Source organism: Manis pentadactyla, chromosome 13 (assembly GCF_030020395.1).
Source record: "Manis pentadactyla isolate mManPen7 chromosome 13, mManPen7.hap1, whole genome shotgun sequence".
Classification (NCBI taxonomy): Eukaryota; Metazoa; Chordata; class Mammalia; order Pholidota; family Manidae; genus Manis; species Manis pentadactyla.
Genome location: NC_080031.1, coordinates 90,927,591 through 90,950,812, shown reverse-complemented (window position 1 = coordinate 90,950,812; position 23,222 = coordinate 90,927,591). Strand labels below are relative to the sequence as shown.

Below are 23,222 nucleotides of genomic sequence, written 5' to 3'. Positions count from 1 at the left end.
TGCTCGCTCTAGGTATGAAAAAGTCTTGGGGATTCAGGAATTGCTAATAAGCTGGACCTCAGTAGGGCAGGGAACACCCCTCAGAAGCCCTCCTTCATTTAGTGCAAGGCTCCCGGGCTTCAGGACTTGTGGGGCTCACACACATGAAACAGTCAGTCCCAGATGGAAGATCGCTTGTGTCATTCAGGCTCAGGGCCTGGGAGCAAAGGGGAGTGATGGGGACTCTGGGCCACTTACATAATCAGAATTCTTCATTCACCGTGTCTCTTACAAGTTTGCTAAAAGCTGTTCAGTTATTCTGCCTGGAACCCCACAGGTAGCAGGTGAATCTGGAACATGCCTGTTGGTGCTCCTGGGTGGCCCCTCACAGGAACACGTGTGCTGTGAGCTCCAGTGATCTTTGACTGCATGTCCTAAAAGCCCAAAAAGTCCTAAGTGCACCTCGAGTCTGACTTCTCTGATCAACATGTTTGTTCTTAGACAGTCATAATATCCATGCAGTTTGCTCTGGAAGCCCACCCACTGTAAAATGTGAAATTCTTCAGTTTTTAAGTGTTGGCAATCATTTGCTATTTAAAACCCTGCAGGCCAAGTAAAACACGTTGTGCGTCAGCTCCGTCCTGTGGGCGGCTGTTTGCAGTAGCTGGTGCCCTTATGCCAGAGCCTATGCTTCACGAATCTGCTTCCTATCGCATCTCCAAGTGCAGAACCTCTGAGGAGTAATTTAATGACTTCTGGCTTGGTTAAGGTCCATTCCTGGTCCAGATGCATGGTGGGCAGTATGGCCCTTGAGGAAGGTGATGAAGTGGCGGTAGCAGATATAAACCGAGTGACCATTGTTGACATTTCCAGATTTTGCTTCCCTTTTGGATCATGTTTTTGAACTGAGAAGGGAGCAGAGGATTTGTCTTGCCTAAATTTTCTGAACCTTTCTAAGGGAAAAGGAATCAGCAATGATCAGAGACCATTTTCCTGCTCAAAATAAAAAATTTTTCTAGCATGCTTAGAGGTGGCAACCCAACTGCAAGAGGGACTGTGTCTGGCATTTTCTCCACCAATTACTTCTGAGCATTTTCTGTAGCCACAATTGACTCTTTGCTCTTTTTTTCTTCACATTTCCAAAGTATACCACTCTCCCTTATTGAGGTCTTTTTGGAAATAGGCTTATGCCTGAAGGCCTTTCCTGTAGGAAGAGTTCGAGAATATGCTCTATCTAGCAAACAAAAAAGAGAATTGGCAATTGTCAGTTTTTGAGGTGAGCTCCTTGTCTTCACATAGTTCTTATTTTCAGCGATGGTGAAAAGGGCTGGTAATGCCGCCTCCCTCTCTGCTTGCTTGGCCCGATCACAGAATTTGCCTTCTGATCCAGCATTCTCCACCACGTTCTCCAAGTCTCTGTATACTCCATTCAATCTGTGTGTAATGAGGGACAGCAAATCTCGTCTTACCAAGATTTCCTCTCAAACATCCCATTTCTAGAAGGTGGCATCAGTGTACTGTGGGGCTCTTTCTACTCATGCACAGCAGAGCTCTGCTGATTTTGGGGCCCAGACACCTGAGTGTGGGTCCAGCTCTCTAGTTATTGGCTGCTCCAAGAGTCTATAGAAACAGAGGCGATAATGGAATAAAAAATGGAGAAGGCTGGCTCCCTTGGGTTTGGGGGAAGAATTATAAAGTCCCTAGGAAAACTTTGGAATTATTTTACCTTTCTGAGGGGAATCCTAGATTGGGAATCCTTGTAGGCCTGGAGAATACCACTAGGAGCTGGTGTCTGTTTTCTAGTCCCAAACTATTTTCAACTCCAATATTTGAGATAAGCACAAGAAAAACAAAGACTCCAGAGTGAACTCCAAAGCCTGGGATGTGGTCCGGCTCTTCTAATCTCCAACATTTCAAAGAAGGACCGTAAACTGGGCATGTATTGGTAGTTCCCCTTCTCCCTTTCATATGCCACTGGAGAAAACTTGAAGCTCCTAAATCTACACTGGTGTAATAGACATTTAATTGTCAGTTGACTATCTCTTCCCGGTCCCTTTAACAACACACCGATTTTCCTCTGAAGGTCCCCTGGCACCCCCACCCCTGTATGGGCATAACTCTGGCTCCAGGCTTGGGTACCAAGCTGGGCCTGGAAGATCACAGGGGTGGGGACTGGTTTAGAGACAGGCTTGTGTCCCAAACTAGGCCAGTGAAAATCAGCACACACAGCGCTGAGACTGTAGAGGGAGTGTCTGGGCCCGGGGTCACTAAGCTGGTACATGGAGCCCGTGGTAGGCAGAGGAAAGCAAGGCTGAGAGACCGGCCACGCCAGGCCCTTCATGCACAGCTGCAAGCCTTGGATCTGACTGTGCCTGAACCCACCCCTGGAACTGTCCAGTTACACGGATCAATGAGCCACAATTCGTCTTTCAGTCAGTTTTAGTCAGGCATGTATTTTATAACCAGAACCCTGTATCTCCCACCTATTCCTCTTCATTTCTCTGACCTCTTTATCAATTCATATTCATCTTGTTAGAATCCATCCTGCATCAACCCTGGAACTCGCCAATCCTTAGACATGAGTTTTCTTGATCATCCTACAGGAATCCTTTCTGGACCACAGTTTCCCAAGGTTCAGATTTTATCATTAAAATATGTTGTCAGCAACTAAGTTCACTTCCCCTAGAAATAACTATCCTAAAATTCAGGAGCCCTGTGAGCTGCTCTTGTGAGCTTCCCAGGGCCTTGCGATCCTTGGAAACAAATGTCACCTCTTCTGCCATCTGCCTGGTGGCACGTGGCTGTCCTGCTGCTCTCTTCCCACCGCGTTCCCATCCTGCTCTTGTAAGCAGAGCTCTCGTGCTGCAGGAAGGAGTCCAAACAAACCTTTGGCTTCCCTTGAAGCCTGAGCACACGGACTCCCGGACACACGCCAACCCCTGTGTGAGTGCATGTGTCCCCATTCACCCTCAAGACACAAAGCCGCCGGGGAAAACCGCTCGGAGGCCTCCGATACCCTGATTCAGGCAGAGCATCTGTCCATCCACCCCAGGGCCGGCCGACAGAGTCCCGAGCCAGCTCACCATTCCTCCGGGATTCTGGTCTCCCCTGCCCCTCTGCAGGAGCCCTGGGAGGACCATGCCCTTGGGGAGTCGGTAACATGGCACATTTATGGAAGAGAGAGGGTGGTGGAGGAAGAGGGAGGGGAGGACGGGACCTCAGTGGCGGGGACAACAGCTTCCCTGCAGCCATTAGTACAGACTAGGAAGCGGGGTGGAAAACTGTAAGACAGTGAGACTGAGGAAAACTTAGGGAGTGCAGGTTCTTTGTGCCATTAATTTAGAAAGTCAGGTTTTGAGCGTGTATGTGCTACTGGAAGTAATTTTTTTCATTAACATGGAGAAAGACACATAGTGGAGGGAAAAGTCGATCTGTACGAAATGCACAGTGACCAGTAAAGCCTCTCTCTACACCCAACCCCTGGCCCTTCCTCTCCTTGGTTAGCGGGTGTTTTCTTTCTAGAAAAATACATACACACACACATATATGTAGTGTATATGTGTGTGTGTTTTAAAAAATTCAAACAGAAGAGATCAAACTACACATGCTTTTTTATACCTAACCTGTTTTCACCTAATAATAAGACCAGAGGCTTTTTCACAGCAACATGAACAGATCTACTCACTGTTTGAATGGCTGCCTGAGAGCCCACTGAAGGCCCAGTTACTTATCAAGCCCCCGTGCACACATGCTTAGGTTGTCCGGTGTTTGCTCCTGCAAACAATACTCTTCTTGGTATAGCTACCAGGTGAAGTTCTGAGTGGAAATGCTGAATCAGTGACTGTACACTTTAATTTTTAATGGATAATACCAAATAGTGCTTTATTTATTAACAATAAACAATCAGGTACCTGTATCAATTATCAAGACTCTTTGCATATAATTAAAAACCTAAAGTGGTTTTGGCTTAACCACATGACGGCCTATCCTCACTTTGTGAAGTAAGTCCAGAGACAGGCAGTTCACAGCCATCAATGACCTAGGCTCCTTCATTCTTGCCCTGCCATGCAAGATATGTGGCTTCCATCTTCAAGGTGACCTCGTGGTCCTGCACGGTTACTGGAGCTCTCCACTTCACATCTGCATTCCAGGCAGCAGGAAAAAGAGAAGGGAAAAGAGAAGGTGGACACACCTCCTAGATGGGTCAGCTCCTCTGTGGAGCCTTCCAGGAAGTCCCACAGAACACTTCTGCTTATATCTCATTGGCCAGAGCTAAATTACATGGCCACACCTAGTGACCAGGAGGCTAGGGAGGATTTGCACAGCAGTGAAGCCTGCCAAACAAGTAGGGTTCATCTTCTAGGGAAGGAAAAGAGAAGTGGGGCAACAAGCTTCTCCCACACATCATTACCAGTACGCTTTGGAGATTTTGAGGGTTTGTTTCAAGACCATTGCATAAAGCAAATAATGCAATAAAGTGAGTCAAATGAATGTTTTGGTTTCCCAGTACATATAAAAGTTATGTTCACACTCTACTGTAGTCCATTAGGTGTGCAATAGCATATGACTAAAAAAAAATATGTGTATAACTTAAGTAAAAAATACTTCATTGCTAAAAAATGCTTACCATCACCTGAGCCTTCAGTGAGTCATAATCACTGATTGCAGACCAACATGATCAATATCATAATAAGGAAATGGTTTGAAGCATTGCGAGAATTACCAAAATGTGACCCAGAGACATGAAGGGAGCAAATGGTTTTGGAAAAATGGTTCTGAAAGACTTGCTTGACCGAGGGTTGCCACCCCTTCAATTTGTAAAAAACACAATATCTGCAAAGTGCAATAAGGCAAACCACAATAAAACAAGGTCTGCCTGTACTCATCTTGATACATTCCAAAATGCTGCTTCTTTTCAGTTTTTAGCAGAAAGAGCTGGACATATACACTTAAAACAAACAAAACATCCTGTGAATCTCCTACCTTCTGTGGCTCTGTTGTGTCTTATTAATGTGGGCATTTGGACACCTCCATCCTAGAGCCAGAGGAATGTTTGTGTCCATGAGCAGAGCAGACAGGTGGCTCTGAAGAGTTTCTGGGACACGGCACTAGCAGCTGTCATCACAAGGAAAGTCTTGGCTCCGTGTACAGGGAGCCCCCACGAGCTCATCGTCCAGCTTCAACAAATACCAACTCAGAGCCGCTCCTGTTCGGCACACTCCTTCCCACTCTCCCGTGTTTTCTGGAGAAAACTCCGGTCATATGATTTCAACTATAATTATCTCAGTGTATGTCTCTAAAAGATAACTCTTAAAAAATACCACAATGCTATTATCATGTGTGAAAATAGCAATTCCTTAATGCAAAAATGTCAGTGTTCAACTTTCTAAGTCTCAAAGTTATTAGCAATTTGCTTGAATAAAGAACTTAAATAAGACCCCTGCATTGCAGTCCGTAGACATGTGTAAGTCTCTTTTAACTTGTAGTTCTCTAGCATAATTACTGGAGTTCTTGATCTCCTTTTCTTACAATCAAAAGGAATTTATTATGGAAAATTTTAAATGCATATAAAACTTGTAGGCATTTCCAATTGCTACCAGTGGTCCAACTAGTACTCAAATCTGCTCCCTTTCTGCATCTCCATGCGCCTTACCTCCAGCCACACACCCTGGTCTGGGCCACCCTCATCTCTTCCTGGACCACTGTGATGGCCTCCCAGTGTGCATCCCAGGAACCCACTCATCGTCCACCAGGCACAAATTTGGTCTTGCACCCCTCTGCTTAAATAGAAGGGGTAAAATAACAAAACACTGATCAAGAGCTCATGGTATATGTTTTCTTGTGTTGCTCAAAAACTTGCCTCTGAAAGCAGTCTCCAAATGTGTCTTCCAAAAATGTTGGGTACTCACCTGAATACATAATATCAGATATCAAGATATGAAGTATTTGGGTGACAGAATCCTAGCCTATAGCACAAATGGAAACTGCCTGGCCTCTCTTTGCTAACCTCGGGGCTGAGTTCTACCAAAGCTTCATTTCCTGGTTCACATTCTATATCCCTACTTGTTGTAGGGTAGCCCTCCCCTGATTTGTTTCCAGCCTCTGGATTTGTCTCTGTTATGTGCCTCAGCGTCCCTGCTTCCATCCTGCCTTGTTTGCTAGTTTTAACCTTCTATTCCTAGATCCCAGCTTGGCTTTACTCTTCCTAGTTTTGGACCTATCCTCTTTCAAAACTGTCATTTTCAGTTGACTCCATGCACCTATTACACACACACACACGCAAACACACACACACACACACACTACCATTACCACCACCCAAGACATGTGCATTCAGGTAATTTTTCCTTAATTAGCCACATTAAATGATCACTTCCTTCTGCCCTGAAGGAATCAACTGCTTAGTGAAACAGGTAAGTACATGAACTATAACACTTCCTGTAACATGAATGCAAGGATAAATTGATAAATGTCTAGCCTGGCATGGGGATCTGGGATTTGGGCTAACAGAGATTCCCAGAATGTTGAATAATTAGAATCTACTGTGCTTATCTATATACAGCATATCCAAATGGAAGTGTAGGTTGATGGAAAAGATAAAATCACAGTGTTGCTTCACCAGGCTTACTGGACAAATTATTCTTTTAAAATCCTGGGGCTGAATCTGTGCAATAGCCAAAGGGAGGCATGAGATGAAGAGGAAGAGAGCTGCTTCCAAGTTTGTTCAGTCTCTCTGCTTGCTTCCCCTGCTCTGACCACCAATGCCCTTGGCTTCTCTGTACAAAATGGTCTCCCCAAATAATGTTCTGCTGAGGAGTCTCTATCTCTGGGATCCTTTCAATGGAGAAAATGATTATTTTCCTGGTGGCTACCCTTCAGCTGAACTTCCTGATTTCCAGAAATAGACCTGGGCACTGATTTTCCAGAAATTGGCTGGGCTAATCCTGTGTCCTGTGAACTGTCCCAGCAGGGAGAGCCCGGCTGCTATGACCGAGTCTTACATGAGCTCCACCCTGTGAGGACCAGTGCCCAGCAGAAGCAGGCGTGCTGCTGGCAGACCCTCATGGCTGCCCCAGGGATCTCCCATCCCCACCATGTGAGATATTGGTGCTCAGAGTGGGTCATCTCATCTCGTTTTTACTACATCTCTGGCTGCTATTTTACTAGGGAATCTGAAGGAAGGTACCCTTCCACCTGCTAAGTGCATGTCAGGAAAGCAAGCACCCTTTGAAAGAACAGGTACGTCTGGTCTTGAGCCGGCCAGAGAACTAGAATGGAAACCCAGTCCTCCCCAAACCATTAAGAACAGCGTGCTTACAGAGTTGACTGTACAAGCCCCACGGATGGCAGTTATTTAGCACAAAATCTTTGAACCAGAGGGACCTGAGGAGGAGAGATTGTCTAGTGCTAATTTCTTTTTATTTTTCCTTTTTTTAAATTAGGGTATCATTGATGTACAATCTCATAAATGTTTTACATGAGCAACATTGTGGTTACTACATTCACCCATATTATCAAGTCCCCCCCATACCCCACTGCAGTCACTGTCCATCAGTAAGATGCTATAGAGTCATTACTTGTCTTACTGCCTTCCCTTTGACCCCCCCCCTACCTTAGGTGTGCTGATCATAATGCCCCTTAATCCCCTTCTCCCTCCTTCCCCAGCCCCTCCCCTTTGGTAACCGCTAGTCCCTTCTTGGAGTCTGTGAGTCTGCTGTTGTTTTGTTTCTTCAGTTTTGCTTTGTTGCTATACTCCACAGATGAGTGAAATCATTTGGCACTTGTCTTTCTCCGCCTGGCTTATTTCACTGAGCATAATACCCTCTAGATACACCCATGTTGTCACAAATGGTGGAATTTGTTTTCTTCTTATGGATGAATAATATTCCATTGTGTATATATAACACCTCTGCTTTATCCATTCATCTACTGATGGACACTTAGGTTGTTTCCATATCTTGGCTATTATAAATAGTGCTGCAATAAACACAGGGGTGCATATGTCTTTTGGAATTTGGGATCTTGTTTCCTTAGGGTAAATTCCTAGGAGTGGAATTTCTGGGTCAAATGGTATTTTTATTTTCAGTTTTCTGAGGAACCTCCATACTGCTTTCCACAATGGTTGAACCAATTTATATTCCCACCAACAGTATAAGAGGGTTCCCCTTTCTCCACATCCTCTCCAGCATTTGTTGCTCCTTGTCTTTTGGATGTTAGCCATCCTAACTGGTGTGAGACAATATCTCATTGTGGTTTTAATTTGCGTTTCCCTAATAATTAGTGATGTGGAACATCTTTTCATGTGCCTGTTTGCCATCTGAATTTCTTCTTTGGAGAATTGTCTGTTCATATCCTCCACCCATATTCTAATTGGGTTATTTGCTTTTTGGGTGTTGAGTGTGTAAGTTCTTTATATATATTGGATGTTACCTCCTTATTGGATACGTCATTTGCAAATATATTCTCCCATACTCTAGGATGCCTTTTTGTTCTACTGATGATGTCCTTTGCTGTACAGAAGCTTTTTAGTTTGATGTAGTCCCACTTGTTCATTTTTATTTTGTTTTCCTAGCCCAAGGAAATGCATCCAGGAAAATGTTGCTCATTCTTATATTTAAGAGATTTTTGCCTATGTTTTCTTCTAAGAGTTTTATGTTTTCATGACTTACATCCAGGTCTTTGATCCATTTTGAGTTTATTCTTGTGTATGGAGTTAGACAATAATCCAGTTTCATTCTCTTACATGTAGCTGTCCAGTTCTGCCAACACCAGTTGTTGTAGAGGCTGTCATTTCCCCCTTGTATGTCCATGGCTCCTTTATCATATATTAATTGGTCATACATGTTTGGGTATATATCAGGACTCTCTATTATGTTCCACTGATCTATGGTCTGTTCTTGTGCCAGTACCAAGTTGTTTTGATTATTGTGGTTTTGTAGTAGAGCTTGAAGTTGGGGAGTGTAATTCCCCCAGCTTTATCTCAGGATTGCTTTGGGTATTAGGTATTTTTTGTGGTTCCATATGAATTGTAGAACTATTTGTTCTAGTTTGTTGAAGAATGCTGTTGGTAGTTTGATAGGGATTACATTAAATCTGTAGATTACTTTAGACAGGATGGTCACTTTGACAATGTTAATTCTTCCTATCCATGAGCACGGGATAGATTTCCATTTACTGGTGTCTTCTTTAATTTCTCTCATGAGTGTCTTGTAGTTTTCAGAGTATAGGTCTTTCACTTCCTTCATTAGGTTTATTCCAAGGTATTTTATTCTTTTTGATGCAATTGTAAGTGAGTTGTTTTCCTGACTTCTTTTTCTGCTAGTTCATCATTAGTATACAGGAATGCCACAGATTTCTGTGTATTAATTTTGTATCCTGCAACTTTGCTGAATTCAGTTTTAGTTTTTGTAGTTTTGGGGTGGATTCTATAGGGCTTTTATGTATAATATCATGTCATCTGCAAACAGTGACAGTTTAACTTCTCCCTTACCAGTCTGCATGCCTTTTATTTCTTTGTATTGTCTGATTGCCATGGCTAGGACCTCCAGTACTATGTTGAATAAAAGTGGGGAAAGTGGGCATCCTTGTCTTGTTCCCAGTCTTAGAGGAAAAGCTTTCAGCTTTTTGCTGTTAAGTATGATGTTGGTTGCAGGTTTGTCATATATGACCTTTATTATGTTGAGGTACTTTCCATGTATACCCATTTTGTTGAGAGTTTTTTTTTTATCATGAATGGATGTTGTATTTTGTCAAATTCTTTTTCAGCATCTATGGAGATGATCATGTGATTTTTGTCCTTCTTTTGTTGCTGTGGTGTATGATGTTGGTGGACTTTTGAATATTGCACCATCTTTGCATTCCTGGAATAAATCCCACTTGATCCTGATGGATGATCTTTTTCATGTATTTTTGAATTCAGTTTGCTAATATTTTTTTTGAGTATTTTTGCATCTATATTCATCAGGGGTATTGGTCTGTAATTTTCTTTTTCTTTGTGGTGTGTTTGCCTGGTTTTGGTATTAGAGTGATGCTGGCCTCATAGAATGAGCTTGGAAGTATTCCCTCCTCTTCTACTTTTTGGAAAACTTTAAGGATGGTGGGTATTATTAGGTCTTCTCTAAATGTTTTATAAAATTCAGTGGTGAAGCCATCTGGTCCAGGGATTGGTTCTTAGGTAGTTTTTTGATTATCAATTCAATTTCATTGCTGATAATTGGTTTGTTCTGAATTCTGTTTCTTCCTGGGTCAGTCTTAGAAGGTTGTATTTTTCTAGAAAGTTATCCATTTCTTCTAGGTTATCTGATTTGTTAGCATATAATTTCTCATAGTATTCTCTAATAATTCTTTGTATTTATGTGGTGTCCATAGTGATTTTTCCTTTCTCATTTCTGATTCTGTTTATGTGTGTAGACCCTCTTTTTTTATTGATAAGTCTGGCTTGAGGTTTATCTATTTTGTTTATTTCTCAAAGAACCAGCTCCTGGTTTCATTAATTCTTTCTATTGTTATAGTTTTCTCAATTTTATTTATTTCTTCTTTGATCTTTATTATATCTCTCCTTCTACTGACTTTGGGCATTATTTGTTCTTCTTTTTCTAGTTCATTAATTGTGAGTTTAGACTGTTCATTTGGGATTGTTCTTCTTTCCTGGGGTAAGCCTGTATTGCTATATACTTTCCTCTTAGAACTGCCTTCACTGCTTCCCACAGAATTGGGGTGATGAGCTGCTATTTTCATTCATCTCCATATACTGCTTGATCTCTGTTTTTATTTGGTCATTGATCCATTTTTTATTTAGTAACATGTTGTTAAGCCTCCATGTGTTTGTGGGATTTTTTGTTTTTTTAGCACAGTTTATTTCTAGATAAACTTTCATGCTTTTGTGGTCTGAGAAGTTGGTTGGTATAATTTCAATCCTTCTGAATTTACTGAGGCTCTTTTTGTGGCCTAGTATATGATCTATTCTGGAAAATGATCCATGTGCACTTGAGAATAATCTGTATTCTGCTTTTTTTGGATGGAGTGTTCTGTAGATGTCTATTAGGTCCATATGTTCTAAAGTGTTGTTTAGTGCCTCTGTCTCTTTATTTATTTCCTGTCTCATTGATTTGTCCTTTGGAGTGAGTATTGTGTTGAAATATCCTAAAATGAAAGCATTGCATTCTGTTTCCCCCTTTAATTCTATTAGTATTTATTTCACATATTTGGGTGCTCCTATGTTAGGTACATAGATATTTATAATGGCTATATCCTCTTGTTGGACTGACCTTCTTTATCTCTTGTTACTTTGTTTTGAAGTCTATTTTATCTGATACAAATACTGCAACTCCTGCTTTTCTCCCCCTATTATTTGCATGAAATATCTTTTTCTATCCCTTCCCTTTCAATCTGTTTATGTCTTTGGGTTTGCAAAGTCTCCTGTAGGCAGCGTATAAATGGGTCTTGTGTTTTTATCCATTCTGTAACTCTATGTCTTTTGATTGATGCATTTAGTCCATTTACACTTAGGGTGATTATCGATAGATATGTACTTATTTCCATTGTTGTCTTTAGATTCGTGGTTATCAAAGGTTCAAGGAAGCTTCTTTACTATCTCACCTTCTAACTTAACTCACTTAGTATGCTATTTCAAACACAGTCTAAAGGTTCATTTTTTCCCCTCCCTTCTTTTTCTTCCTCCTCCACTCTTTATGTATTAGGTGTCATATTCAGTACTCTTTGTGTGTCCCTTGAATGACATTGTGGTTAGTTGGTTTAATTTTGCATTAGCTTAGTAATTAATTTGTCTACCTCCTTTACTGTGGTTTTATCTTCTCTGGTGACTGCTATTCAGCCTTAGGCATGCTTCCAACTAGAGCAGTCCCTCCAAAATATACTGTAGAGATGGTTTGTGGGAGGTAAATTTCCTCAACTTTTACTTATCTGGAAATTGTTTAATCCCTGCTTCCAATTTAAATGATAATCTTACCAGGTACAGTATTCTTGGCTCAAGGCCCTTCTGTTTCATTGCACTGAATACATTATGCACTCCCTCTGGCCTGTAAGATTTCTACTGACAAGTGTGATGATAGTCTGATCGGTTTCCCTTTGTATGTGATCTTTTTTCTTCTCTGGCTACTTTTAATACTCTCTCCTTATCCTTGATCTTTGGCATTCCAGTTATTATATGTCTTGGTGTCTTCCCTGGGTCACTTGTGTTGGGAGATCTATGGACTTCCATGGACTGAGAGATAATTTCCTTCCCCAGATTGGGTAAGTTTTCAGCTATTATTCCCTCAAAGAGACTTTCTGTCTCTTTTTCTTTCTTCTTCTTCTTCTGGTACCCTTATAATACAAATATTGTTCTGTTTGGATTGGCTGCAAAGTTGTTGTATTATTCTCTTATTCTCAGAGATCCTTTTTTCTCTCTGTGCCTCAGTTTCTTTCTATTCCATTTACTATCTCCTCTACCTCTTCTAATCTGCTTTTAAACCCTCCATTGTATGTTTCATTTCAGATACTGTATTTTTCAAAGTTTCTATCTCTTTCTTGATGTTGTCTCTGAGATCACGAATATTTTTCTGTAGCTTCATGAGTATGTTTTTAATTTTGGAATCTTTATCAAGAAGATTGGTGATTTCAGTTTCACTAAGTTCTCTTTCTGGTGTTTGAGGAATTTTGGGTTGCATAAGGTTCTTTCCCACTTCATATTTCTATGAATAACTTGGAATAATAACTTTGTGTAGTTTGTGCCCTCTAGTGCCCAGAAACTACTCCCTGGAGCTGTGCAGCACCTGGAGTGATGGCAGAGGTCACAGACGACTGGTCCCAGTGCCTGCCGGGAGGAAAGAGGTCTTTCCTGCTTCCCTGCTGCAGTGCCTGCCTCCTCTGCCAGGGCCAGTGGGCTGAGCACACAGGCAGGAGCCTCTGTGCTATGCCCCTATAGTTTCCCAGGTGGGGCTGCCCTCTGGCTGGCCTGGCATGATGGCGGGGGCTGCAGGTTTATGAACCAGCACCAGGAGGAAGGAGTGTCAAGCAGCATATCACACTGGGGGCCTCAGTGCAGCACTGCCAACCAGGGAGGTGGACTGCATGAAGCTTCTGATAGTTCCCAACCTGCTGGGCTATGTGTGCTGGGATGATTTTTTCCACCTGTGCTTTCTCCTGAGCAGCAGGCTCTGTGTAATCCTTGCCCCTTTAGCAGCCCACTCTCTGTTGTGAATTTTTTCAAAATGCCCAACTTTCTTTTGTCCTAGAGTGGCCTGTTATGGGTACATGTTCTCCATAAGCAGCGGGAGTCTCAATCTCTCCAAGTATTCTTCCTGTCTTTTCTTTCCAACCCTTCTCGTCTCCAGAGCACCACATAATGTGGGTTTGTGCTCCCAGGGTCAATCTTCAGGGGTGGGTATTTAGCAGTCCTGGGCTTCTACTCCCTCCCTGCTCCATTTCTCTTCCTCCTGCCAGTGAGCTTGGGTCGGGGGAGGGCTTATGTCCTGCTGGATTGTGGCTTTGGTACTTTACCCTTTTCTCTGAGGTCTTCTCTTTTCCCCAGTTGTAGGCCATCTGTTGCAGCCTTATTTCCAGTCAGTCTTCCAGGATTCGTTGTATTTACTGCATTTTTGTGTTATATGTTGTTTTGAGAGGAGGTTTCTGCCTCATTCTCACGCTGCCATCTTGTTTAATCCTTAGTCCTAATTTCTTAAGGTGAATTAAAGGCTGTTGGAGCAAGTGTCTAAGAGACATTTCCACTTCTGCAGGAGCTCTTACATGGACCAAGGAAGCCAGACAACACCTGGAAGTGACAGCAAAACTGAGATGTGGGACCAGCTGTAGTTCTACTTCCCCATCTATTCCTATCTCCTATGTCCATGGAAAACTAATGGGATGGCGGAGGATACTACAAACAGCATTACAAGTGCCATATCCAGGGCACGTGGAAGTCCTTGATAAGTTAAGTGATCTGCCAAAATGTTCTCAAATGAATCCATTCAGCTCTATGCTTTGACTCAAATATTTATCCATGTTATCTTTGGTAGGTGATTTAAAAACTTAAGTTCCCCTGGTAGGACCTTCCTCATTACCAAAATGTGAATATTAACAGGGCTGTGATCAACATTATATGAAATAGTGTATGTGAGAGTTCTTTATACAGTAAAAAAGTACTATGGAAATGCAAGTGATTAATATTATTAATAAAACTAAAACTTCAAGAGGCAAACACCATCTACAGAGACTGGGATGATTTTAGTATATTTGCTTCAAAGCCTTTTTTTTTCTCATCTTTGCTTCTTGGATTTAGTCCATATACCAGTACCGAGTTCTAATGTTAGTTTGAACCCTGGGGTCAAAGAAAACAAATACCATCAAGAAACTTTTAAGGTTAGACAAAAGAAATTTATTTTCTCAACATCTGTTTTCTTTCTCCCAGAAGGTAGAAATTAATATGGATTCTTCACCACTAATCCTGGATTAAATGAGTGGTGGACAATCTCTGACCATTGACATAATTTCATACAACCTGAAGCGTAACTATCTAAGGTACAGTTTTCCAATATTCTTTACTTTGCCACACATAGGGAACACTTTAGTATTTATAAGATCCAGTGGGGTAAAAAGATGAGAATGCCGTAGGCCCTACTTGGCTGCCCCAAAGGCTGAGGAGATCATAACCTTGTAGGTGGGTTTGGGAGAGGAAGCAATGGATGGAATAAGAGATGTCAAATAGATTTCAGTGTACAAGTCAGTTCTAATGGATTGAGGGTGGCTGGAGTCCTGTGCTGAGGACTCAGAAGCCCATATAGGCTTCAAATAGAAATGTCTGCCATGGAAAGGAAATTCTATGACAGAAAATTATTTTGCCATTCCTGGATTAGAAATATTAACCTATAAAGCATCCAGAATGTACTAATGGAGACAAATTACCAAACCTATACAAAGATGCTCGACATTACCATAACAGCAGAAATGCACACTACCACTATACCACAATAACATTTACACGCCTATCAGATAGGCAGAAAGTCACAAGTTTACATAGTACATTCTGTTGATGAAACTGTCGGGAAGTAGGTCGTCTCATACATTGTTGGTGGAACTGCAAATTGCCTGTAGAGGACAACTTAGCAATATTTATCACACCTGCAAACTGATATGCCTTAGACCAAGCATTTCTCCCTGTAGGAATTTTTCCTGAAGACAAACTTACATATATGCAAAGTGATGTGGACTTACATAGATACTGCAATTAATTTCAGCATTCTTTGTTCAAACAAAAGACTGAATATAACCTATATAACCACAGCTATGGGGCAGGTTAATTATGACACATTCACACCCTGGAATACAATGTAGCAGTACGTGTTCTCTTCTGATACGGGAAGATCTCCAAGAACACTGTTTTTCTAATAAAGATTTTATGTGAAAGTATTAAGATACAACCAAAAGTAGAGAATAGTAAATTGACCAGCCAACCTTCCTTCTTTCTTCCCTTCCTTCCCTCCTTTCCTTTTTCTTTCATTCTTCCTTACTCTATCTTTCCTTCCTCCCTCCCTCTCTTTTTTCTTTTTGCTTAAGTATTCTGACATAAATCCACTACATTATGTAATTTTTCATCTCTAAATTGGCTTTAACCATAATGCCGTATCATGCCTGACAAAATCAACAATTTCTTGGTATCTACAATATACTCTTAAGTTAAAACAAGATGCAGAATGGTGTGTACAGTATGCTATCATTTATATAAAAAAGGAAAAATCTGAATATGTATTTTTACTTCCTTATAAGCACATAAAATATCTGTGGAAGGATACTTAAGAAACTAAAGATAGTGGTTGTGTTAGAGGAGAGGAAGCGAGTGGCTGGAGTCAGGGGTGAAACAGAGACCTTTCACTGTGTACCCTTTGATATATATTGATTTTGACCATGTGAATATATTACCTATTCTGGAAATAAAACAGAATTATACTACAAATTGTGTTTGTTCTTTGCAGTCAATGAAAATTGTTGGACAGACACATTCTTCCACTGGATTTTTCTAATACTCTTTCAATTAGTTTTTTCAAAGCCTTGTAACAGGTGCAGAAAGCCTAACCAAAGCTGTAAACACATCCTTGGCGACAAAGCATCTATACTGGCATAACTGACTGGTTTAATAAATATATAGAGACACTGACCACTTGGTAGATTACCCTATCTAGAGAGAAACACAAACCAGAGCCTCTAACATAAACTCCAATTCTATCTAAGGTAATGTACTTTGGAAGTCAAAGAAAGCAAAATTGTAATTCTCAAATTCTGAGTATTAAAAATATAAGTATTATATAAATGCAGTGATTATAAAATATATTTATTATATAAATAAAAGTATTATATAAATCTCCAAAGCTACAGTATGGTATAACTTTTCAATATTGCAGGATTTCTAAACAGAGAACTGCCACTGATTCTGGTCGAGACCGTTCCTCACAATAGGCTTCTTTTCTCTTGGATTCTAGAGCAAACTAGACTGTGCGATCCAACGCAGTTGTTAGAAAGCTCTCAACTGCAGGATAGGGTTGGGTGCTATGAGTTCTAATTAATTCTTGTTATCATTCTTCATTGTATTTATCACATGGTGCTGCCGACAATGCTGAACACTCAGAAAGTACCACTGGTTATTGAAAGAAAAAAAATACACAAACAGTAAAAATGAAAATAAATGGCAATTTCTCAATTAGTTCAGCCATCATGTGCAGGATGGATATGAAAGGGGCAAAGACCAAAGGAGGGAGACCAATTAAAAGCCATTTCAAAAAAAATAACTTGAGGGTACAGACTTTTCGCTAACTATTCACTCACTCAAAAATTATTTACCAAGTGCTTACCCTGATAAATGAAAACACATCCAATCTGTTACTTGATACATGAGACCTAAGGAGACAACTGTTTATTTCCTTTGAAATATGCTGATTCAAAATGGCCAAAATAAATAAATATAAATTGAAATAACTCTACTTAAAATTACCTTTATATTAAAGTCTATTATTGTTTGTCAGTTTCGTACCTCCCACATTTCTTCTCTTTATATTTGAAAGACTAACAACTAGAATTTTGTAGCTTAATGTGGGACTGGGTAGGGTGGAGTAGAATTGACGTCTACTGTCTATAATAAAATGACTAATAATGTTATTTGAAGATAATGTTCTTATACTTACTGATTTTTTAATTTTTCTGCTGTGCGTATGAATTCTGCTTTCTTAGTCTGACTAGCTTTCTGCTTCCAGTTTTGAAGGTGAAAAGGACGAATACCCCCTGAAGCACCACAGCAGCCATTGTTCTGCATAGAGAACAAAAATTAATTTACCATCGATAATAAGTATTGTAAGAGATAAAGGTGGAAATGTTTTCAGAGATAAAATGTCAATAATGGAGTTTCTTGGAAGACGATTTTGTGGCCAACCTTACCTAATTTTTAAAAATACCTTATGTGGAACAAGGAATATCTATCTTGAAATGCTAAATTATTGAGCAAGAAATGTTAAGTCTCCAGGATTTTTACAAAAAGATCTAATTCACTCAGTCAGCCTCTCAACAATGATGAGCCACAAAAAATATGGTCCCGGCCTTCAAGGGAGGGAGGGTAAGAGATTTAAAAAGAGTAAACAAGTAACAACAAAAACGCAACTGCGATAAGCACTATTAAGCAAACATGCTGAGATGGAGATAATGGGGCAAAGGGTTGTGTTTCTTAGAAGGGCTGCAGAAGTTCTATTTGAGGGGATGACATTGATCAGGAAAAGTTCTGAAATGTCCTAAAATTAAGTGACATAAGGTTGGAGAATGAGTGACTCAAGGGAAAGTAATCACTACAGCCAAAGGCTGTAGGTAACCAGCAACTGCCATTCCTACAGTTAATGAAGTCATTTAAACAATTATCTAGAAGGTCCCCTGAACACGGCATCCCCTTGTGTGTGACCAGTGTCTGACCATCATCAACACTCAATCCAGGGGCCTTTTTTATGGACTGACCACCTATCCCCGGGCTTTCCCTGCTTCCCACTAGCCCACCTTCTTTATCTGTAAGCAGTGTGAATTTAGAGAACTTTCTAGCCTTGAGACCCTTCATAAATGTGCCCGTTTCTTGAGTCTGGCAGACAAGTTGTTTCTGTTAACTGGCCTTGCTGCTGGTGAAGCAGAAACTTCCTGTTCCAGGACACAGTCCATTTTCTGGCTGCACCTGAGAAGTCTCAATAAACCCTTTTATTTCAGAGATCTCTCAGTCATCTCTACAGTTCTTCTCCACATTCAAGGAAGAACGCAGCCATCCAAGCCAAAAGCAGTGGGGAAGAGCATCCCAGGCAGAGGAACCAGAATGTGCAAAAGCAGAGAAGACCCTGGTAGTTCAAGCAGAGAAAAGACAACTGTCACATGAAGTTAGTAAAGGAGGGGCGCTTGGTAGAAGACAAAAGCAGAGAGGCCTATCATACTGGCATTTTAAGTCACTTAGGGAGTTGGGATTTTACTAGATGTTTTTGAGCAGGGGAATGCCGTGACACATTAAATTGTTAAAGAAACTTTTCCATGCTATTTCTTGAAGAATAAATTGATGGGAGGTGTGGGAGGAGGCGAAGCAAGACTGGAAGCAGAAGGACTGATGAAGTAGCTGGTGCAGCCATCAGACAAGGCATGATGCTGTCTAGGACTACGGGGGTAATGTGCAGATTAAAAGAAGTAAAGGGACTAATTGCACTTCGGAGGTATAACCAAGAGGTACTGTTGACAGACTGATGTCGGGGATGAGGGAAAAGGAAAACGAGGCTTTGCATTTCTAGGAGCAAGCAAGAATATAGTGAATTTAGGAAATACTTTTCAAATGGATATCTAATTCACATACTACATTTTGTTTATCCATCATCAGTTGATGGACAATAGGTTTATTTCCACTATCGGCCAATATGAATAATGCTAGTATGAGCATTTGTGTGCAAGTTTTGGTGTGAATATGTGTTTTCAATTGTCCTTGTACACCTGGTGGGGGAATTTCTGGATCACAAGGCGACCACAACTTCACTGGCTTAAATGACATAAATTTATTCTATGTTTTTTCCCTAAAATTAAGGTATTGATTTGTCCCAGATTTGTACCAGGAATAGGGCTCTGTCATCTGTCTTGTGACCTAGTCTAGTGAGCCTTGCTCTGATGGCCTAAATTTTAAAGCCCTTGGCTGCCTGCAAGTATCCTTCAGTAGTAACTACATTCCTTCTCTGACTCTAAATGAAATCATTTAGAGTCAGAGAAGGAATGCAGTTTTGTGTTCCTTCTGGAGGCTTGAGGGGAGAATCTACTTCCTTCCTTTTCTCAAGTTTTTAGAAGTCACTCACCTTCATTCCTTGGCTTATGGGCCTTTCCTCACATCACTCGATCCTCCTAGCTTCCACCATCACATCTCTTACCTACTGTTGGCTCTGATCTTTCTGCCGTCCTCTTAGAATGACCTTTGTGAATACAGTGGGCCCACCCAGATAATCCAGGATAATCTCCCCATCTCAAGATGCTTAATTAAATCACACCTGCAAAGTCCCTTATACCAAGTAAGGTCACATAGTCAAAGGTACTGGGGATCAGAATGTGAATATCCTTGGGGGCCATCATTCAACCTACCACATCTGGACAGAATTACAACCTGATGCAGGTGTATGATCTAGAGGAAATCCATTTTGACAAATCATTTAGAGTCAGCGAAAGAATTTAGTTATTACTAAAGGACTCTTGCAGGCAGCCAAGGGCCTTAAAATTTAGGCCATCAGAGCGAGGCTCACTAGACTAGGTCACAAGACAGGTGACAGAGCCCTATTCCTGGTACAAATCTGGGACAGACATTAGTTAGAGATATTTCAAGAAAGTCATAATTCAACAATTAAAATGATCAACAGGGAAATGGCATTTGAGAGGAAGATAAAGAGATTTGCGGACTTCAGTTTTAGAAGGTAATGGTGAGGGGGCTTATGAACAAATATACAAATATTACAGAACAGATGGGGTACACTATTACTTTTCATAATGGGTTAAGAAATGTGTGGGATCCCACGCTCTAAGGAGAACTGTAGAATAAAACAATATAAAATGCCTCTAAAATTTCAAAGATAGTAACTCCAAAATAACTTAAGGGAATTGTATGGACTAAATTATGTCCTCCAAAAATTCACATGTTGAAGCTCTAGCTCCCTTTGGTGACTGGGCCTTTAAGGAGGTAATTAAGGTTCAATGAAGTCAGAAGTCATAAGGGTGAGTTTCTAATCCAATAGAACCCATCCTCAGAAGAGAAAGACACCAGAGTTCTTGCTCGCTCACTCGCTCGCTCGCTCTGCCTGTGTGCAGAGAAAGGGCTATGAGAGCCCATAGGAAGGTGGCTTCTACAAGCTAGGAAGAGAGGTCACAGCAAACACCAACCCTGATGGCACTGATCTTGGCCTTCCAGTTCCAGAACTGTGAAAAAATAGATTGCTGTTGTTTAAGCTCCCAATCTGTGGTATTTGGTTATGGAAGCCCTAACAGACTAATACAGGAATTTCAGATATTTTGGTGGACATCTTTCGTATCATTTATTTCTTCTCAAGAAAACATTAGTTTCACTGTCAGAGTCAGTAGGAACATTCATTCATTTAATCCTACGACAAATACTCAAGTTCAATGTTAGGCCATAGAATTTGAGTGTATAGGCACGTTACGTGGTATGCTGACCAAAATACAGAGGAGATAGATAACACAGTTAAATGCCTCAGAAGCCTCACAATATGGAACAGCTCTTTTCCAATTATTCTTTTAAAACCCAAACACCCTTGAGGAATTCAGCCCCATTACTGCTGTGATTAACTGTGAGGCACCGCCTTCCCTGCAGTGGTGAGAAAGCATGCGGCGGGGTGTTTCAATATCAGCGCTAACCACTAACATTTTGGACCAGATAACGTTTGTTGGGGGAGCTGTCCTTTGGCCCCTACCCACTAGATGCTAGTAGCGCACACAATCCTCCCCTGCGTCAGGACAACCAAAAATGTGTCCAGACATGCTAAATGTTGGGAACATTAGAAAATAGTTGAAAGAGCTCCACAGGTGATTCTGATCCAACCCCTGGAAAGGCAAACTTCTGAGAATCACTTTGGTGGAGTGTTAGGCAACCTGTGAAAATGCAAGTCAGGAGGTAAAACATAGTTACAAGAATTTAGAGAAGAAATCACTTTGAACTAGAGTAAGCCAGAAAGGTTTCATGGAGAAAGCCAGCAAGATGGCTGATACATCATTAATGTAGTAATACATTAATACATCAAGATGGATCATACATTTAAAATATTTTAAAATTATTAAACAAATACTTGATACATAATACTTTTTAATATATTTTTCCTGAGACATGTAGGCCAGAGTTAGAATAATAAAGAGAATTATAGAGGATGTGAGAACATTTGCCTGAGGTGAAATTTCCTGAACTTATACAAATAAGGACACAAGACCACTATATTTCCTTAAATGAATAAAAAGATGGAATCTGTCCTCAGCTCAAAACAGCCTTCCTTCAGGTTTGGACTGATCTACAAATATTTAGTGAGTCCCTACTATGTTCCACAACTAAAGAGGTACAGTTCTTACAGCTGGGATTACAATGGTGAAGTAAACTTCCAAAAGTTTCTGCCCTCCTAGAGCTTACATTCCCATGGGGGTGTCGGTGGGGGGTGGAGAAAGACAATTTAAAAAAATACATAGAAAATATGTAATACATCAGATGGTTTTAAGTGCTATGGAGAAAAATAAAACCAGAAAAGGGGACACGGTGTGCTGGGTAAGAGGATTCAGTTTGGGGAGGTTACGGAAAGATCACTGAGCTGAAGGCATTTGAACATTTACCTGAAGCAGGTGACAGTGCTGGCCATGGGACCATCAGAGAAGGGCATTCCGAGCAGAGGGAATAGCAACTGCAAAGCTACTCAAGTAGAATACACAGCAAATTTCATGCTTTGGGTGCAGGCTTGAGATAACGGGAGGACTCCGAGTCTTTGGCTTAAGCAACTGGACCAACAATTCTCCTTGAGAATCCTACGGTCCTCACTGCAGAGAACGGGGTCCTAAGCGGATCTTTGGAAACACATCTGCCTCGGAACCACCCCATATTTATTTTTCTTTGTGTTCCCAGCGTAGGTACAATAATAGAGCAGCCACCAATTACTGGGCACCGAATCTCTCTCCAACCAAGCACTATGCCAGAGGCTTCCCAGACACACAATCTACCGCTGGAGAAGGTGCACGTTACCAGTTCCAATTGTTAGAGAAGAAACCGAGTCGCAAAGAGGCTACGTTCCTATCGCACGGCTAGGTGGCGGCAGAGCCAGGGTTTCCACCCCGCTCTTCTCGACTCCGAAACCACATGGAGCTGGCTCTGTAAAAGCAGTTAAACGTCTGTGCAGACCAACAAAGCTCAACACCCGGCGTTTGCCAGGCCTGGAGCACAGGGAGGCAAGCCCCGCGTCTCCCGCCTCTGGGACTGTACGGCAGAGGACACCTGTTCAGCGAGGCCCGGGAACCCGGTCCCGCCTCCAGAGCCTGCAGCTCCCTCGGGCCCATGCCCGCCACCCGCGAGGCTCCGGGGCCTCCTCAATTTACCTGTTGCAGCACCGGCGCTGCTCCCACGCTGGTCCCGGTGGCCGCGCCCGCCCCCGCCACAGCCCCGGCTACTGCGGTGGCAGCCGCCGCCACCACGACCGTCGTCAGGGCGGCCATCTTTCCCCTCCGAGCCGCCCGGCTGCAGTGGCCACCCAGGCCTGGGATTTCGGGCCTCAGGAGCTCTGGGAACGGTTCCCGAAGCAGCTGAGCTCGGCGGGGATGCAGCGCACGGCCGGGATGCGGGGCGGGGCCGGAGCGTGGGGCGGGGCCTAGGCTCGAGGCAGGGCGGAGGGGCGGGGCCAAGGGGCGGAGGTCAGGCTGGGCGAGGCCCGTGGGCGGGGCGGGAGAGCGAGGTGGGCAGCGGGCCTGGGCTCGACTCTGCCGAGAGTCACCGAAAGGTTTGTGTAACCTTTTTCCGTGCACTTATCTACTATCACTGGGCAAAATCTTTCTACCCGCCTCTCCTACCGCTCTTCCCCTATTCGCCAAGAAAATGAGTAGTCTTTCATTGTCATACTTTTTTATTCATGACAAATATAGATATATCTATATCTACATCTATCTAGGGATATAGACATATTTTACATAATGGAACTAAGTGCTGGTGAAACTGAGTATAAATGAAAAAGCATTTA

The 23,222-nt window shown here is 41.9% G+C and overlaps 1 protein-coding gene across 1 annotated transcript; it reads right to left on the bottom strand.

Annotated features, from left to right (window-relative positions):
* Positions 1-3,840: 3,840 nt before the first annotated feature.
* On the bottom strand, positions 3,841-23,116 carry LOC130680276 (uncharacterized). The gene is made up of 4 exons (XM_057490523.1): positions 23,105-23,116; positions 22,588-22,965; positions 17,151-17,272; positions 3,841-4,119 (listed from the first exon to the last, which is right to left on the bottom strand). The coding sequence occupies exons 1-4, from the start codon at positions 23,114-23,116 to the stop codon at positions 4,029-4,031; spliced, it is 603 nt and encodes a 200-aa protein (XP_057346506.1). The 3' UTR covers positions 3,841-4,028.
* Between the last annotated feature and the right edge of the window lie 106 nt (positions 23,117-23,222).

Excerpts from the sequence above, each read along its gene's own strand:
- LOC130680276 (XM_057490523.1), bottom strand. Across the intron at positions 17,273-22,587 it reads CAGCGCCGGTGCTGCAACAG|AACAATGGCTGCTGTGGTGC; the intron begins GTAAATTGAGGA and ends TTCTCTATGCAG. Across the intron at positions 4,120-17,150 it reads GCAGAAAAATTAAAAAATCA|ATGTGAAGTGGAGAGCTCCA; the intron begins GTAAGTATAAGA and ends CCTGGAATGCAG.